General features: G+C 51.3%; 6 protein-coding genes across 6 annotated transcripts; 4 read left to right on the top strand and 2 right to left on the bottom strand.

Annotated features, from left to right (window-relative positions):
- Positions 1 to 1,599: 1,599 nt before the first annotated feature.
- Positions 1,600 to 4,464, top strand: BDW74DRAFT_153528 (putative dihydroxyacetone kinase (DakA)). The gene is made up of 5 exons (XM_073724537.1): positions 1,600 to 1,743; positions 1,831 to 2,134; positions 2,311 to 2,818; positions 2,867 to 3,492; positions 3,538 to 4,464. Exons 2-5 carry the CDS (start codon positions 2,125 to 2,127, stop codon positions 4,164 to 4,166), a joined length of 1,773 nt encoding a protein of 590 aa, XP_073583521.1. The 5' UTR covers positions 1,600 to 1,743; positions 1,831 to 2,124; the 3' UTR covers positions 4,167 to 4,464.
- A 184-nt stretch (positions 4,465 to 4,648) lies between these two features.
- BDW74DRAFT_178369 (uncharacterized protein) lies at positions 4,649 to 5,884 on the bottom strand (the record flags this gene model as incomplete). Its single annotated transcript, XM_073729189.1, has 2 exons — positions 4,649 to 5,024; positions 5,811 to 5,884. The coding sequence occupies 2 exons, from the start codon at positions 5,882 to 5,884 to the stop codon at positions 4,649 to 4,651; spliced, it is 450 nt and encodes a 149-aa protein (XP_073583520.1).
- A 947-nt stretch (positions 5,885 to 6,831) lies between these two features.
- BDW74DRAFT_153525 (uncharacterized protein) lies at positions 6,832 to 8,266 on the bottom strand. The gene has a single exon (XM_073724536.1). It carries the CDS (start codon positions 7,631 to 7,633, stop codon positions 7,355 to 7,357), a length of 279 nt encoding a protein of 92 aa, XP_073583519.1. The 5' UTR covers positions 7,634 to 8,266; the 3' UTR covers positions 6,832 to 7,354.
- A 1,256-nt stretch (positions 8,267 to 9,522) lies between these two features.
- On the top strand, positions 9,523 to 11,547 carry BDW74DRAFT_153523 (HET domain protein). The gene has a single exon (XM_073724535.1). It carries the CDS (start codon positions 9,625 to 9,627, stop codon positions 11,347 to 11,349), a length of 1,725 nt encoding a protein of 574 aa, XP_073583518.1. The 5' UTR covers positions 9,523 to 9,624; the 3' UTR covers positions 11,350 to 11,547.
- A 220-nt stretch (positions 11,548 to 11,767) lies between these two features.
- On the top strand, positions 11,768 to 15,255 carry BDW74DRAFT_21906 (uncharacterized protein). Its single transcript, XM_073732234.1, has 7 exons — positions 11,768 to 11,871; positions 11,926 to 12,290; positions 12,335 to 12,746; positions 12,800 to 13,161; positions 13,258 to 14,104; positions 14,176 to 14,359; positions 14,416 to 15,255. The coding sequence occupies exons 2-7, from the start codon at positions 12,219 to 12,221 to the stop codon at positions 15,200 to 15,202; spliced, it is 2,664 nt and encodes an 887-aa protein (XP_073583517.1). The 5' UTR covers positions 11,768 to 11,871; positions 11,926 to 12,218; the 3' UTR covers positions 15,203 to 15,255.
- Positions 15,256 to 16,682: 1,427 nt separating this feature from the next.
- BDW74DRAFT_178365 (uncharacterized protein) lies at positions 16,683 to 17,282 on the top strand (the record flags this gene model as incomplete). The annotated part of the gene is made up of 1 exon (XM_073729188.1): positions 16,683 to 17,282. One exon carries the CDS (start codon positions 16,683 to 16,685, stop codon positions 17,280 to 17,282), a length of 600 nt encoding a protein of 199 aa, XP_073583516.1.
- Between the last annotated feature and the right edge of the window lie 316 nt (positions 17,283 to 17,598).

Below are 17,598 nucleotides of genomic sequence, written 5' to 3'. Positions count from 1 at the left end.
ACTGTAGTGAAGTGTATTTGCGCTAATAGTTAGCTTATAGATTTATTCTTTATTTTTAAAGCAAGCGGAAGCCATATAAAGTGCTGGTATTAAGGCAGCAAGGCCTTACTGGCTAGTACTATTATTATAATCTTACTAAATAAATAAATATTAAATAAACTCGCGCTTGGCTGGCTAATTTAATTTAACCGGGCTATAAAAAAGTGTATATAAATAAATAAGAAGTGTTATTTAATATTTAATAGCCACGGCTTGTACTTCACACTTAAATTCTTATAATACTGCAAGGATAATAATATTATTCCCTTTAAATTCCTTTTTTATTTAACTTACCTTTGCCAGCCGCTTGACAAAAAGCTGTTTCTTAATTATAAGTAATAATTCCGGCTTCTAAATAATAACTTATTATTCTAGGGTGGTAGGCTGTACAGGAAGACTAAATTCCTAAAAGTTATTGCACTAGTACACACGAAGGCATTCTTATAGTAAATTATTTAAGAAGTGTTTAGGGATCGCGGAATCTAGCTGGTTAATAAAGTGTAAATTATTAAGCAGCTTTGTAATAAGCTAGTAATCCCTAATATATTTATACCGGAGCTCCGCAGGAGTTATACACTATCTTTATTACTATCCTTTAGTGTTAAGAATAGTCCTCTAGTAATAATTAACATGCTTATAAAAAATTAGGTAAAGATTATAAAGGATGTTACTAATATCTTAAATAAGGCAAGGCGGAATTTAATTAAGATCTTTTAACACCAGATATTGAAGCTGGAGGAGTTGCAGATAATGCAGGAAGTAATTTATAAAATACATGCCATGTAAGAGCCTTAACACTAGAATTATACTAGGTATTAAGTTAAACTACTATCCTAGAATAGGATTATAAAGGTTCGCGATATAATTTAGTTAATTAGTAACTATAAAGCTAAAGATCGCGCGGCGGAGGAAAGAAAGCTAGCAAAGTAATTTAAAAAAGTTTATGAATATAAGCCTACCCAGCGCCCGCAGGAGAATATTTAGCAGGTAATTAAGAATAAGAGACATGTTATAAAGGTAGGAGAAGACTTTTAAATTAATAAATAATTATATTTATTGTTATATAGCCTTAAATTTCAAAAAACTACAAAAAATGCGTGACTATAAAAAATGCGTGGCGCACCCATAAGACGAAGGCGGTGGGTGCGCTGGAAGGCACGGATACGAGGTGTCAGGCGATAGAGGCCCCGAAAAAAGAAACATCCCTCTCAATCAACGGTGCTCGATTAACTACGCCGGCGCCGCGGAATGTCCAGACACGGTAATCCGAAGCGCGGACATCGGCACCCCTCCGATCTGTTTCTGTTTCCGGATGCGACAGAGCAGTTCTCCTGGTGTATGGATGGAGTCAATTGTTCATGTGAGCAAGAAAAAAAAAGGTACGATGGCTTGCTATCGAGTCCTCCTTGCCTGGCCAGACCCGTTTACGCAACACTGAACAGGAGTCACCTGGTCGGGACAGGGATCATGGCTTATGGTGCTCTCCTCTCTGCCCAGGTACTTATTTATCCGAGTCCCCTCCCCCGAGGTGTCGAGGTGTATCCGATGTTCTCTCTTATCCGAAAGCTCTCTTCTTCTTCGACCCGACGGCTCCTCCTTGCGCATCCTTGTCTTTCACGGCTGCTGCTGCTCTCGAACTTTTCCGACCAGCTCTCGCTGCAATTCGTAGTCTTACACCCCGCGCCGCCGCTTGGAATTGCCCAGGTAAGCTCTAATTGTGACCGAGAAGCGCGAAACCCCTGCCCATCCGACGGAACACTCGAGTACGCGGTGAGAGGCTGACAGGAGCAGTACTCCGCAAAGCAGACTCCCATCCCCGCTTTCCCCGCTGCTCGATTCGGACCGTAACCGTCGCTGTCAAGGTTGCTGTGTTGTTGTCTGAAGTCCTCTCGCACCTTCGCTCGGAGTAATTCGCCTAGACTCGCGTAACCGGTGCTGTCGTCAGCATATAAGGGAGGGGAATCCTGTTTTCCAGACAACCGTTCTCATTCGCAAGTTGTGATTGCGTCCGCCTCAGTCCCACTCACCATCTTGGACTCGGCATCGTATCCGGTATTCTCAGCCGCTGATCTTGCAGTATTCGCCATGGTTCAAAGTACGTTCTCCAGTTCCCCTCTTCCTCGCATTAGCAATCCCAGCAAATGCGTTGTTCCGCGAAATCTGCCTGTCATCCCCACACTTCTCCGTAACGTCTCCATGATGATCATGGAGTCGATTTGCTCCACCAAATCTGTCGCGGAACTCGCCGAATCGTGCGCTAACGCTCCCTAGCAAAACACTTCTTTTCAGACCCCACGCACCTGGTGCACACTGCCCTGAACTCTCTGACCCTCACAAACCCCTCCCTCGCATTCGACCTCGAGAACAAGATCATTTTCCGCCGCCCCGATGTTGTACGGAAGGGCAAAGTCGCCATTATATCAGGCGGAGGCTCTGGCCACGAGCCTGCCTTTGCAGGATTCGTCGGACAGGGTCTCTTAGACGCTTCGGCGGCAGGAACCATCTTCGCCTCACCAAATGCAGAGCAGATTCGTATTGCCGCTATGGAGCGGGTGAAAAATGAAGAAGGAGTGCTCATCATTCCCATGAACTACACTGGTGATGTCCTGCACTTCGGTATGGCCGCGGAGAAGTCACGGGCTGCCGGTATTAAGACCGAGTTCTTTGCTATCAATGACGACGCTGGCGTTGGCAAGTTGAAGGGCGGCAAGGTCGGCCGACGTGGTATCGGAGGTGGTGTCTTGATTTTGAAAATTGTTGGTGCTTTGGCAGAAGCTGGGTGAGTTTCGGCTCTTACTCCGATCTAATCAATCCTGACATTATATAGTGGCTCGCTCGAGGAGGTCTACAAGACTGCCCAACTAGCCAACGAGAACCTCGCCTCGGTTGGCTCCTCCTTGGAGCATGTTCACGTTCCTGGTAGAGAGGTTTCCGATGATCACATTCCAGACGGCGAGGTTGAGATTGGTATGGGTATCCATAATGAACCGGGATCCCACCGCGCAAAGGCCACACTCGTCGAGCTGGTTTCGACGATGCTCCTTCAGATCTTGGACCACAACGATCCTGACCGAGCCTACATAACTCGCTCACCCGACGATAAGTTCGTACTGCTGATCAACAACCTGGGAGGCGCTAGTACTATCGAACTGTCCGGTATTACCGACGAGGTCTACCGCCAGCTCAACAAATCATATCACATTAAGCCTGAGAGGGTTATCCAGGGCACATTCCTTACCAGTCTGAACGGGTTGGGCTTCAGCATCTCACTACTCAAGCTAGCAGATACCGGGCTGGGCCCTGGCAAGTCTTTCCTTGAGCTCCTCGACGCTCCCGCCGAGGCCGTCGGCTGGTCCGCGCCCATCAACCCTGCCACTTGGGAGTACCGCAATGCGCCTGGCATTGATGTCAAGAGAGCCAAGCCCACCGAACAGCCACCCAGCAACATCAAGCGTGAGTTCTCTTTCCTCTCCCACTGAGCTATACTAATGAATCTAGTGGACATCGGCAAGATCCGCACAGTCCTCGGCGCAGCCCTCAAGCGCGTCATCGATGCAGAGCCTCTAATTACCCGCTACGACACTATTGTCGGCGACGGCGACTGCGGCATTGGCCTGAAGCGCGGCGCCGAAGCCGTCCTCGAGCTCTTGAACGACCCCTCCGCAAACCTGAATGACGGCATCATCAGCACCGTCAACAGCATCGTCAATGTCGTCGAAAAAACGATGGACGGCACTTCCGGCGCCATTTACGCCATCTTCTTGAATGCCCTTGTTCACGGCCTGCGCGAACAAGACAAGGACACTGAAACACCAGCCAACGTTGACGTCTGGGGCAGAGCGTTGCATTACTCCATCACTGCCCTTGCAAAGTACACACCCGCCCAGGTCGGCGATCGGACTCTGATCGACGCACTTGTTCCTTTCGCTCAGACGCTCGCTGAGACAAGGGACGTCCACGCTGCTGCTAAGGCTGCGCATGAGGGCACGGAGGCGACGAAGCACATGAAGGCCTCGCTGGGTCGGGCTGTGTATGTTGGTGGCGAGGAGGAGTGGGTAGGCAAGGTTCCCGATCCGGGTGCGTTTGGGCTTAATGAGTTCTTTGCTGGGTTGGCGGGTGCGCTGTGATTTTGTCCATCAAAAATTATTTGGATCAGCGTGCTGTCAAAGTACATATGTGTGCATAACCTTTGCCTGTGGAAACGGGTTGCTCCCTACGATAAATTAATGACGATATGAGCATGATGTGCTTGCTTCGCCCACCGTCTAATTTGGAATGTCTCTCACGGTAGGAGCTCATACAGACGCAAGGATAATGGGAGCTTATTATCCCCTTGTATAGCTACTATATCTCTTCTTACAGCCGCTATGCCCAGATCGATCCATATGGTCTCTGTCAAGTTCAATGGAGGGCGCTTATTCCTTCCGTGTGAGGAAAATTTAGGCACTTATCCCCTTAACCAGGCATCTGAATTAGGGCGATCAAGATTGTCCACTATAGCTTGTGCCTCGATCTAAGTTCGGATATGGACTTTGAATGTGCTGGTTGCGGATTTTGTTTGACTGGCAAACATGGTAGGCGCCGGGATATGTGCACTACGCTTCAGACCTCACTCAGCGCCTTCCTCCATTTCTTGACCCGAATTCTGACCCGAATTCTGACGCTGACTTTGATTCTCAGCCTGCCCCTGCCTCCCCATCTCAATAAACTGCCTCAAAACACCCCTATACTCCCCCCTCGGTCCCGCAAAGATCTCCAGCGTCTCGTCGACCGTCATCTCCTCCCCACTCTCCTCCTGTTGAACCATTAACCTCAGCATGCGATCGAGCTCGGCTAGCGCCGCGTCTTCAGATCTACAGAGCATCGTCATGATCAGCGGCATCCCGAGCTCGTTGTCGTGCTCGCGTCTAATGAGCGCCGAGAAGCTCTCCCAGTCGTCGGTCTCGACGTCGATGTCGTACGTGCCTGGGCCCCAGAGCTTGTGGCTGTTCGTGAGGAGGCGCTGTCTTCGTGGGGAGATTTGGGCTTGGGGTTAGGTCGAGTTCTGGGGGATTTGGTTGGAGATCATTTTTGTGGTGTTAGGCGATGAGATCGCTTTCGAGAATGGCTTGGAAAAAAAAAAGTTCGTATGGATCTGGTTGCCTTTGTGTTTAGTCGCTGGCGAATGGCAAGCAAGGTTGGCTCAGCTTACTTTCAGGAAGGACGAGCAGCACCTACCGTATATCGAGGGGGCTGTTCAAATGCCCGGGCTTAGCCTAAGTGCGACGCCAACAAGCGGTGTCTTGCAAATGCAGCAAGCGACCCTTGGACTCCAAGTCCCTCGGACAGTCAGATGCTTGGTAGAGCACGGAGAACCCTGGACTAATGTCACTGGGACCTTTGAGTGCGTCACTGTCACGGGTGTGTTGGGTGGAATCTGCTGCAAACAAAGTGGAGTGGCAAGGCGCTAACTGCTCCGCGGAGAACAGGGCAGTGAGACTGAGATATCTAAATGGCCAAGGAACAAGATCCACGGATCGAGATTTGAAAGGCTTGAGGAAATGTAAGACGGTAAATGGAGATCATCTGCAGGGCTGCTTACTCCGTAGGGCGGATGAGGTGGCGTAAGGCAGTGGGAGTGTCTTTTGTGTTCGAGGAGAGGGAAAACAATTCCGACACCGCAAGTCTCTATGCGAGAAAGACCTCCAGGTCACCGAGACTTGTGGCTCAAAAAGTCACCTGAGCCCTGCAGCTAGCTTCCTCTTGTGTTACTCCTCCATTACTCCACACACCATCCCTTCTCAACTTCCACCCAACAGCAAACAGTCGAGTGCAGCGTCACTGGCTGATACTTTGCCACCAACATGGTGATCCCCGTTGGACATGGAGTAGCGACGTCGATCGCTCTTTGTGGGCTTGCGTTGGCTTGCGTTGGCCAAGTCACCCAAGAAGAGCCAACTCAAGTCAAGCAGCCGTGAGGTGATACGAGCAGAGCTATGGGAGTAGCTTGTGCTCAATAAAACCCAATCCTATTGAGGATAGTACTGATCAAATCTCCGCCATAGCGAACCACGGAAGAGAGTTTGCCAACGGTTAAGAATGTGCGGGGTGGCTGATTCTTTGTCCCCCGACCAAGCCACCAGGACCAGCACACAACAACCAGCTATAAGTCACCAAAGTACCTGGAAATCGCCTTTTGGAAACCGCTATGCTGGCTATGTCTCCCTATCAAGATGACGATATACCATCTGCATCTGGCTGCATGGCTTCTTCTCGGCCTCGCAGCGGCTTCGACCCTGCAACCGGACATCCGCGCAGACACCAACCGTGATGGCGTTGTTGATGTTGATGGCGACTCAGACGTGGATGCCAAAGCAAACTGGACCAATACCAGAGAGGCAATCTTCCTTCCCAATGTAGGCGACAAGTACCGACGCTGTCCCAGCGAGGATTTGGCGGGCATCCCGCTCAGCGACTCGGAGTTGGCCTCCTGCAACGATGCTTCTGGGGATCTGCTACTCACCCCTGAGTACATTGCATCTCTGAGAACTGTGCCAATGGACAACATCTCAGACAGAGTGTTTGTTCGTATCTATGCAACTCCGCGCGCTGCCTTTGAGCGAGTTCGCATCTTTGTTATAGAGGATGAGACACACCCCGATGCCACAGCGTCTTGGACCCTCGTTGACCCGCAACTCAACTTCAACGCCGCCCAGCTCAAGGCAGGTCTGACCCTAGGCATCGATGGCCGCGAGTTCGTGACAAATAGTCAGACCTGCGATGGAACAGTCACAGTAAACTTCAACGTCTACGACCTCCTCGACCCAACGACCAACACCAGCGACACTGTCGCCCTCAGGGTCGCCCCCATTCTGACACATCACCCGCTGCAACCCGTGCAACAGGTTATCACAGAAGACGCAATAGATTCCGCACCCGCCCAGCAATACTTCCTTGAGCAACTCAATGCTGCCCGCAAAAGCGTCGGAATCGAAGCGCCCCCCCCCTCCTCTATAACGCCATGGGTGATATCTGGCTCCAGAATATCCTAGAGCCCGCATACGCAAGCATGCCCGGCCCCAACGGCACAATCTAGCTACGTATCATGCTTCGCTCAGCGCAGGGCAGTCGGGAAACGCGCGCTATATCTTCGACTAACTCCGTGGCCCCGACGTCGGGGTCTGGCAGCCAAGTCCGCAACCTGGGAATCCAGATGCATCAGATTCGTCCTTTGCGGCGTCAGGACAGGGTGCCCATCCCATCAACATCTTGGGCAACCTTGAGACAATCCCGCCATATACATCGAAATCGGGCGTAACATGCAAAGCCGGCCGCATCATCCAGGGAACGCACTTTGAGTAGCTACCTGCACAAGCCGTGCGCATCTTATTGCCGGCCAAGGCGTGCAGGATACACTGTACCTAGAAGCAGGCTGGCTGAAGGTTGGCCACGTCGACGAGTTCGTGCAATTCGTTCCATTCAACAACGGTCTAGGCTTTACAATCGTCATCGCCAGCTCAGATGCCGCTCTGCAGATCCTCCGCGAAACACAGGCACAGGGACACGCCGACGCAAAGCCCTCAGCTACAATCCCGACACGAGATCCCAGCGCCATTTTTTTCAAGCTCAGAGTGAGAAAGAGTTGCCGACACGGATCTCCTCGACGTCAACGCCTACGCCCAGAGACACCTCACCGCAAACCTCGACACCCTTCTCGCTGAGATCCCGCTCAACCCCGAAGACGTCATCCATGTCCCGTCACTGTACTACGAGTACAGCTCACGGTCTTCTTCTAAGCCGGGATTCAACGAGACCACACAAGTTCCAATATATTGTCCCGAGTCACCTGTAAAACCAGACCAGCACGAAGTCCTAACCTTCTACCCCGCCGCCATCAACGGTATCGTGCTTGGTACTCACTACATCGCGCCCAGCCCGTTTGGGCTGGTGATTGACGGCGTCGATGTCATGAGGAATGCGATAGAAACGGTATATACCCGTGTCGGCATAAATGTAACCTTCCGCGATGACTTCTATTCCCATCATCTAGTGGGTGGTGCGTGCATTGCGAGAGTGACACTTTGAGGAGCATGGAAGGGCAGTGGTGGGCGTGAAGACGGATGAAGTCTATGAAACTTCGTGGCGCTATGATACTACCATAGTTTTGACGCTCCATATTAGGGTGTAGTTATATCTATAATAGCACTTAAGGTTCTTCTCCAGAGACGTGAAAGAGCCTTTAGTTTAGATGTCTTGTATATACATCACGGGTTACTATACCCTTCCTGCATGACACTACCGATTGCTCAGGTCTAAGCCCGTTCAGATCCTCATTTTGTGAGGTGGGTACCATTTTCGCTGAGGCTCTACCTACTCTATGCTGCGCGTAGTCACGGTGTCTGTCAGGTCTCCAGGCAGGCACAACCGAGTCTCTACCTCCACCCCCGCTCCGCCCCTCGGACTCTCAGACTTCATCGCTCAGCAGCTAATTTACGGCCATCGTGGCGATCATTACACAATGATTCGAGTCCATAAAGTCTCTTCTGTTGGTTCTCTTTGTTCCGAGCTTGATGGGTTCAGCTGCTTTCAGCATCCGCCGTGATGCGCGCGCGACAGGCTTGGCTTGGTGCGGGTTCTCCCCGATGATTCCTCCTCCACCACAACAAGGCTGTCGAGGCTGAGGGTTGCTAATTTCCCCCTGCATCTAAGCTAAGCAGAAACGGTTTAACGCCCTCGTATAACTGCAGATAAATTTCACATGACCGTCCGTGCCTTTTCAGCTCCGCGGAGCAGCTTGTTCCTTCATTTCTTCCCAACAGACACCCTCCGAGGACGCGGAAACAGTTCAAGATGACAAAAACACGTTCTCAGCGACCCTGGGCCCTAACCAAGGATGACGTATCCGCCATACTGAAAAATGACCTCTACAGACCCGAAAGAAACCCAGGACTGCCCCGTGGACATGTCCCAATCGAGGTACGGCCCATGGATTTTTCGGTAGATTTCTCGATGGATTTCTCGGTGGAAGGCCAGATGATGACTCGTATAACGAATCTGAACGCCTTGCAAACAAAAGCACGGATTGAGCGGTGGTGCCAGGATACATTTGCGCTTGTTGCGGTCAAGGACAATAACGAGCATTTGGGAACACATTTCGAACGGCTGGATGCTCTGTTCTCGACCCTGATGACCTGCAATTTTATGCTAGAAAGACATCAAACGGACAAAGCTACTCTGGTGGACGATGCTTACGCCTTGCTCCAACGTCTACCTCGATATCCGCCTGAACTGACCTTTGGGTATAAAAAGCGCTCGATGAGCTACTTGACAAGCCGGTTTAGCGACCCGTGGCCCTCTGAATACTTCTTAGGCTCGCAAGAATACAAATGGATCAATTTGCGAGTTCTGTCCAGACCTTGTACCAACGTTGTCCGCCGTGCCTTCGCGATGTCCTTGCAGATGCTACCAAAAAATGGGTGGGCAGAGACAATAGTCAGCATCCTCGACACAGTGACCAGCCTTCAGAAACGGGCAACTAAAGAGTCTGACGCGCGGGCATGGTTTATCATAGCTGCGTTCTTCTGGTCAGCTTGGCAGAGCACAGTCATGCTGGAACTATGGCTTGATGCTAGGGGTGCCCTGGTTTCTGGGTACGCTCCCATCGAAAACTACCATATTGTAGCGCGAGAAACTCCCTCGATAATGCCGCCTCGTGCATCAATGGAGAGCTTGAGGCCGAGGTATATGTGCAAATGGGCGTTTGAGTTGTTGCGGGCGGACCTGGCCTCTTTGACTCAGGACTTTAGGACGCTTTTTGCAGCCTATGAGCGTCAGTTTGGAAGCCGGGCGTCACGATGCAACGCCATTGACAGTGACAGGGTATGTGATGGCAAGACATCTACAAATTGCGAAAGGTTCCAGTCGGACAGAGTGGAGGATCAGTCCGCTCATGATTCTCGATGCCCTGGCCCTTCCTGCAGCCTGTTGACCTGGGACGAGCAGTCTTTCATGAGCGTCAAGGGAGCGAGGGCAGTTTGTCTGGAAACTACAGATGATAAGCATATTCGATATCGCCCTATATCCGGCGAAAACATGGCCATATCGCACGTCTGGAGCCATGGTCAGGGGGGAAGACCAGAGACAGGATTCAACATTTGCCTCCATCGCAGGTACACCAAGATTGCCCAGTCTCTTGGCTGTATGTCCTACTGGATGGATACCCCTTGCGTACCAACAGATGATAAACTCCGGGATGAAGCAATCGGCCAGATCAATGATAATTTCATCAAGAGCAAGCTGGTTCTACTTATTGATCGTGACCTCATGGAGATTGATATTGACCCGCCGACTCTGGCCGCGAAAGAGACCATTCTAGCCACTCTGGTGGTGTGTGATTGGAACGTTCGCGCATGGACTCTACTAGAGGGCATTCGTGGCCGGGCCAATCTACATATTCTTTGCAAGGACAACCGCGTCATACCCTTGAGCACCATCCTGCCGGATATCATCTCAAAGAGCTGCCTCAGTCTCGTTTCGCCATGCTTAGCGATTCAGCACTATACGCGGACTAGAGACGGTGATGAGGAAGTCCTGGCTGAGTACGCAACGTGCTTTTTAAACCACCGTCACCCAACCAAGGATAGAGATATAATAACCATCTGGAGTCTGGTCTGCGGCTCAGGCAAAGTGGTAAAGACAGCAGAGGCTTTCTGGAAGGCCAAAATTGGCGAGGAGCTCTCCACAGGGTTCCTTATCTCGAGCTCACCACGAATCAAGGGAACACGCGGGTTGAGCTGGGCACCTGAAAGGCCGAATCTTGTTCCCCCGGTGCCATCACCTGTTCCGAATGGCAGTGCAAAATCTCTACAGCCAAGATTGTACCCTGCCTTTAGCGGGGAGAACAGCCGCCGTGGTACAATCACGTCTGACGGGCTCGAGGCCGAGTGGTTGGTTTGCCGAGTCCGGCGCCTCAGGGCGGGCTTCTTCCAACTGTTTGGCCACGAAGATAGACGGTTCTACAACGCAGGGGGCAACGAGAAGATGGAATTAAGGGATAACTTCTATTTGCGCTCTGTCGTCGCTCCAGCATTCAAACGGTATTGCTGGGTCTCGCTGCTACTGCCTGTGCTTGCAGGACGAGGGGGAGGGCGTGGCTTTCCTGAACCCCTAAGGCCATTCAAATACCAGGGCGAGTGTAAGGGTCTGATGATGGCTATTGTCGCGACGAACGATGATGACGGGCGGTCGGGGTGGGAGTGGCAGAGCGTGCATGAGTGGGATGAGAAGTTTCGGTTGCCGGAATTTATGTACGCTCCTATTTTGATTGCTTAGCTGTGCCTCTCTAGTTCAAGGTCAGAGACTTCCTACCCTCTCTATCGGAAACCGGAATTAGAGTGGGCTGCAAAGAACGCTAGAAGAGAAAACCACGTACTCCCCCACGATTGTATACGACAACCTGTGGGGCGCCCGGTCAGTTTTTTCTCGTGAGTACTGGCCTGCCCGACTATGCATGACCGCACCCAATTCTTCCAATGTAAGCTCTCACTCTATTAATTGACATATATAACTAACACCAGAGAAGCTCGACCGTTGATTTGAATTGAAACCACCGAGGACTACAGCGAACCCCCTCATGGTCATTTGGTGTGGGGACGAACTGTGGCACACCCGAGATTTAGCAGCGAGCCACATCACTCTTAAACGTAACCGGATCACCCCATATTCAGCTAAATATACGTCGTCTTGTAGTTCCGATTGGACATTGGATGAGTCGAATGGGTGGCGTAAGAAATGGCTGTGCCTGTTCTAGCGTTCACGGTATCTTAATGCGTATGCCGTTGCCGTGCCTGTCAGGTATCCACATCCCGAGAAAGAACAATTGCTAAGAATTGTACTAATGGCTACTAGGTACCGAGGAGGTTCCAAATACAGAGATAGGATGGATAGGTTTCTAGGGATGACTCGTCATGGTGGCATTACATAGGCAACATAGCCCACGGTTCCGTCCAGCCCTATCTTCGACTCTCCCGAGGCATGTCCCGACGACAGGCCCACTTTCTAATTTGAGCAAGCCGTCTACTTTTCTAGACTGATCATCTTCATCTCTCTAGCTCGAGGCTTATAGCTTGACTTGTCCTAACCTACACTCTCTGAACTGGAATTTTCCAGCACGTCTTGACGAGGGCACGACCAGTATTGACATGGAGAGCACAAATCCAGCATCGAGACATACACCGCACGGCAGCGAGAGCAGTTCATCGCCTTACCACGAGGTACATCCATAGATTTGGTCTGTTTTCCAGTCTAACAAGACCAGCAGCACCCCCTCTACCCAGTCGAAACCGCAGACGAAAGCGAACAAGAACGATCCCTCCTCCATCGAAACAGCTCGAGTCCAACAAATACTGCGCCCTCTCTCTCCCCCTTTATTGAACATCACTCGCCCACAGAATCAGACTCGCAGAAGCGATACACACTGCACGATGGAGGGTTCTCCAGCTACGGTGCACCTCAACTAGAGCCGTCCCCGTCTCTCTCCAGTCGAAGCAAGACAAAGCCGGCTCATACTGCTGGCTCGTTACGCCGCTATGGCACGCGAAAGATCAACCTTGTCAAGGGCACCGTCCTGAGCGTCGACTACCCGGTTCCCAGCGCAATTCAGAATGCGATTCAGCCGGAGTTCCGGGATGCCGAGGAGGCGTTTGCTGAGGAGTTTACGCATATGCGGTGTGAGCCTAGTATCCTTCTAGCAACTTGACTTATCTGATTGATTGAGCTATAGACACCGCAGCAACATGCGACCCGGACGAATTCACTCTGCGCAACGGGTATAACCTGCGAGCGGCCATGTACAACCGCCACACTGAGCTTTTGATCGCCGTGACGTACTACAACGAGGATAAAGTACTGACTGCGCGGACGCTACACGGCGTGATGCAGAATATCCGGGATATTGTGCGGCTAAAGAAGTCTGAATTTTGGGATAAGGGAGGCCCCGCCTGGCAGAAGATTGTCGTCTGCGTCATCTTTGATGGCATCGAGCCGTGTGATAAGAATACGCTCGATGTGCTGGCGACGATTGGAGTTTATCAAGATGGGGTTATGAAGAAGGATGTTGATGGGCGGGAGACGGTGGCGCATGTGGTAAGTAGCTGCTCACTTACCTAACCCCCCTCCAAGCATACGGAGCTAGCTCGCTGGCCAACCTATGCCAGGTATAGATGATACTGACTGGGGTAGTTCGAATACACTACTCAACTCTCGGTAACGGCAAACCAACAACTTGTCCGCCCGCACGGCAACGAAGCAACCAACCTCCCCCCAGTACAATTTATCTTCTGCCTGAAGCAAAAGAACAGCAAGAAGATCAACTCGCACCGCTGGCTGCTCAACGCATTTAGCCGGATCCTCAACCCTGAAGTCATCATCCTGCTAGACGCGGGAACGAAACCTGGCCCGAAATCTCTGTTGAGTCTCTGGGAAGCCTTTTACAACGACAAAACCCTCGGCGGTGCATGCGGCGAGATCCACGCCATGCTCGGGCAGAACTGGCGCAAGGTGCTTAATCCGCTTGTCGCAGCGCAGAACTTTGAGTATAAGATCTCGAATATCCTTGATAAACCACTTGAAGCAGCATTCGGATATGTGTCTGTGCTTCCTGGTGCATTTTCGGCGTATAGATACCGCGCGATTATGGGGCGGCCACTAGAGCAATACTTCCACGGCGACCATACGCTCTCCGCCCGACTTGGCAAGAAAGGTGTTGAAGGGATGAATATCTTCAAGAAGAACATGTTTCTCGCCGAGGATCGGATCCTGTGCTTTGAACTGGTGGCCAAGGCCGGCTTCAAGTGGCACCTGGGGTACGTCAAAGCAGCGAAAGGCGAGACGGACGTTCCTGAAGGAGCAGCGGAGTTTATCAACCAGCGTCGCCGCTGGCTGAATGGAAGCTTTGCGGCAAGTCTGTATGCAATCATGCATTTTGGCCGCATTTATCGGTCAGGCCATAATCTGTTCCGTCTGTTCTTTTTGCATCTCCAGATGTTGTATAATGTTGTGCAGCTGATTATGACGTGGTTTTCGCTGGGTGAGTTCACCTATCCTATGATCTACATGGAGATGGGTGAGAGGGTAAATGCTAATTGTATGATACGGCAGCATCGTACTGGCTCACCAGCTCGGTGATCATGGACCTCGTTGGCACGCCCAGCACGCATAACAAGGAGAAGGGCTGGCCGTGGGGTGACACGGCCTCGCCGATCGTCAATAACTTTGTCAAGTATGGGTATCTCTGGGTGTTGATGCTGCAGTTTATGCTGGCGTTGGGGAACCGGCCAAAGAGGTGTTTACCCAATTCCTCTCTCAACACATCAAATTCTAGAACTAACTTTGCTGCAGTGTGGTCATCCCCTACACCCTCTCCTTCCTCTACTTCGCGCTCGTGCAGCTCTACGTTCTAGTTCTCTCCTTCTACCTCGTCGCCTCAGTCTTCACCGGCGGAATGATGGACTTCGACTTCGACGACGGGGTAGGCGGATTCCTATCCTCCTTCTTCAGCTCAACCGGCGGCGGAATCGTGCTTATTGCGCTGGCCTCCACATACGGGATCTACATCGTCGCGTCCGTCCTCTACATGGACCCCTGGCACATCCTCACCAGCTCCTACGCATACTTCCTGGGCATGACAACATCAATCAACATCCTCATGGTCTACGCCTTCTGCAACTGGCACGACGTCTCCTGGGGCACAAAAGGCTCCGACACAGCCGACAAGTTACCGTCCGCAAAAATCCAAAAAGACGACTCCTCAAAAAACAACTTCATCGAGGAAATCGATAAACCGCAGGCTGATATTGACTCCCAATTCGAAAGCACCGTGAAACGCGCCCTCGCGCCCTTCGCTGAACCTGAAGACAGTGGCTCCGGAAGAACTGCCGACGACAGCTACAAGAATTTCCGCACGGGTCTCGTCTGTCTCTGGGTCTTTAGCAACCTGCTCCTGGCGCTTATGATGACGGCGACGGGGGTCGATCGCATGTGTTTGACCAATACGTCGACTACGCGCACGCAGGGCTTCTTCCAGGTTATTTTGTGGATTACGGCAGGTCTGTCGCTTTTCAGGTTCTTGGGGAGTATGTATTTTCTTGCGAGGGCGGGGGTGCTTTGTTGTGTTTCGAAAAGGTGAGGGGGCTATGTGTGATATCTATGTGGGATTTGCGTCTGGTGGGAGACTATGGCACCGCCCCAAGTAGAGACATTGGGCTTATTGGTTGCGCCTACTACTGTACATCACTTCCAGCACTTAAGTAAATTTAACATCAAATTACCGAGGGAAAGTGATAGATCTACTTGATATTAACAAGGTAGACGGAGCCCAAGACACTGGGATGCCGAGGGGATGCCTACCTAGAGTTGGAATTTAGCCCTAGATTAGGCCGTACGCCACAGACGCGACGCAGCCTCAAAACTACTTAACCATAGGTATGGAGCACGAGTTGCCAATACCAAGCCCGATGAAAGCTTTGCGAGACAATCGATTGCCATACGAGCGCTACCCGAGTCTAGGTCTTGCAAAGTGAAGGTGGACTGAGACACCTGCAGCTGGACTGGATGTCCCCATCCCCACGAATACAATCGTGGGGAGACGTGGATGAGCCCGCCGCATTGCTGTTCTACGTGCACTGCCACAATATGCCCTAGAAAGATTCGATGGAGCTGACGACGCCTGGATCCGGAAATAGATAGACGTCGTATGCTCCTTCGGGACGTTTAGCGGGGCGTCCACTGTCCGCGTCTTCAGGCTGCTGGTGCCGGCGACTGGCGTTAGCCACCCGTACGGTATCCACAGTTCACTTCCGAGATACCATTATTGCTGCCGAGACGGGAAGCCGAGTACAAGCCCATGTACAAGTTATTAGAGGCTTACTGAGGCTTAAGCTCCGGGATATATATCTAATACGTATATAGGCTTATTATGATCATGCTACCTAGGTAGTTCGGTACCGTTGACTATATAGTTCCGTAGGCATCATGGTGCTGTAGATAAGTAGAATGTATAAATGGATTTGGCTTCCGTAGCTTGCGGCGAGAGTGAATACTCTAGCTTTTACGGTAAAAAATAACAATAATAGGCAAATGGGGTACGGCCTCGCCGGGGAACGACTCCGCTAGCCTTAAGTCGTTTTCACGAATGCCACTTGCCATAGTTCTTGCGCTCGAGGTGGAGAAAGGAATGAAACTTCCGAGTCCGGTTTCGGGACTCCTGCCCTAGTAGCATGGATTTCCGGCGCAGAATTGGGCTTTCCACATCGGATGTACTGAGCCTGCGCGAACAGACACATATCTTAGGGTAAGTTGTTCTGGCCTCACAGCCACCACACCGGAATTACGGGTCCCCACTCGACCTCGTGGCTTCGGTTTTATCCGCGCGTACGTCGTGGTGCTATAGGTTATTGCCTAGGTAGTAAGGTAGTGGGCTGTCTAGCATTAACATAATGGGTATATGGTATAGCCTTTGTATCGTCAAGACTACAGCAGATGCACTGCATTGGAACTAATCCAGTCCATTTTCTTAACGGTCCTATACAGCACAGCACGACTGGACGTTGTTTTCAAGACGTCCTCCTATTCAGTGCACACTACGAGCCATGGAAATGGCCGACACCATGACATCGACATCGATATCCTTACCCGCCACCACCGGTTCCGCAGAATCATTAGCCGCATGCGCCAGGCTCTACGAGATCCCAACCGCAGATGCGGCATGCGCGATCTCTATACCCATCAACCAGATAAACAACGGTCCATCTACTCTCCAAATGATGGAATCATGCTGCGGCGCTGCAGCCGTGATTCCCTACTCTGACTGCAGCTATTACTGCCTCGCACAGGACCAGAGCACGGGCGATCTTGCACAGTGTCTCATCGATGCCTCTCCCGAGTCAGCAGAGGTCTGGTGCAATGTCGACGTAGACGTCGACGTGGATGGGGATGATACTATTGTCAGCTCGGGTGCAGATGCATCACAGACATCAACTTCGAGTGAAGGACCAACTACGCCTACACCCATGCCGGCAAAGGGAAAGCGAGACGAAGAAAGTGGTTTATCAGAAACAGAGACAGAAACAGGAACAGGGACAGAGACGCAGCTGGAGAAACGCACGGATGTCGATGAACTGCAGAGCAGCAGCAACAGCGTTAGTATCACGACTGCCGTATTGCTCGCGTTGATGGTGTTTGGGGGCGCGGTGCGGCCTGTTCCTTGATTTTTCAACTTGGAAGAGAAATGGTATACGTTCGACGCATATTTGTCGAGTTCGGCTTTTCCTGTAATATGTTGTATATGCTGTTCCATGGACAATCTGATCTTGATGTCCCTGGCAGATACCGTTCTGCTAAGTAGACAGCTAAAAATAAACGGCCTTGTGGAAAAGTGACCGGGTGGTTGGTTCCTCCCATGCTACAATAGGTATAGCGAATGTTTTGTTTGGACCGAAAACCGACGTAGGAAACACAGGCTTGGAGGTGATTGGCTAGATATACCTAGCTTAGGTATGGAGAGCCAGGGAAAACCAGTAGTGC

Source organism: Aspergillus multicolor (genome assembly GCF_047715735.1).
Source record: "Aspergillus multicolor strain CBS 133.54 unplaced genomic scaffold BDW74scaffold_13, whole genome shotgun sequence".
NCBI lineage: Eukaryota > Fungi > Ascomycota > Eurotiomycetes > Eurotiales > Aspergillaceae > Aspergillus > Aspergillus multicolor.
The sequence above is the reverse complement of the archived record's forward strand: the minus strand, read 5'-3'. Positions and strand labels throughout refer to the sequence as shown.

Excerpts from the sequence above, each read along its gene's own strand:
- BDW74DRAFT_153528 (XM_073724537.1), top strand. Across the intron at positions 2,819-2,866 it reads GGTGCTTTGGCAGAAGCTGG|TGGCTCGCTCGAGGAGGTCT; the intron begins GTGAGTTTCGGC and ends GACATTATATAG. Across the intron at positions 3,493-3,537 it reads GCCACCCAGCAACATCAAGC|TGGACATCGGCAAGATCCGC; the intron begins GTGAGTTCTCTT and ends TAATGAATCTAG.
- BDW74DRAFT_153525 (XM_073724536.1), bottom strand. The coding sequence starts at position 7,633 with ATGGCGCTGGGATCTCGTGTCGGGATTGTAGCTGAGGGCTTTGCGTCG.
- BDW74DRAFT_153523 (XM_073724535.1), top strand. The coding sequence starts at position 9,625 with ATGCTGGAACTATGGCTTGATGCTAGGGGTGCCCTGGTTTCTGGGTAC.
- BDW74DRAFT_21906 (XM_073732234.1), top strand. The coding sequence starts at position 12,219 with ATGGAGAGCACAAATCCAGCATCGAGACATACACCGCACGGCAGCGAG. Across the intron at positions 13,162-13,257 it reads GGGAGACGGTGGCGCATGTG|TTCGAATACACTACTCAACT; the intron begins GTAAGTAGCTGC and ends TGACTGGGGTAG. Across the intron at positions 14,105-14,175 it reads TATGACGTGGTTTTCGCTGG|CATCGTACTGGCTCACCAGC; the intron begins GTGAGTTCACCT and ends ATGATACGGCAG.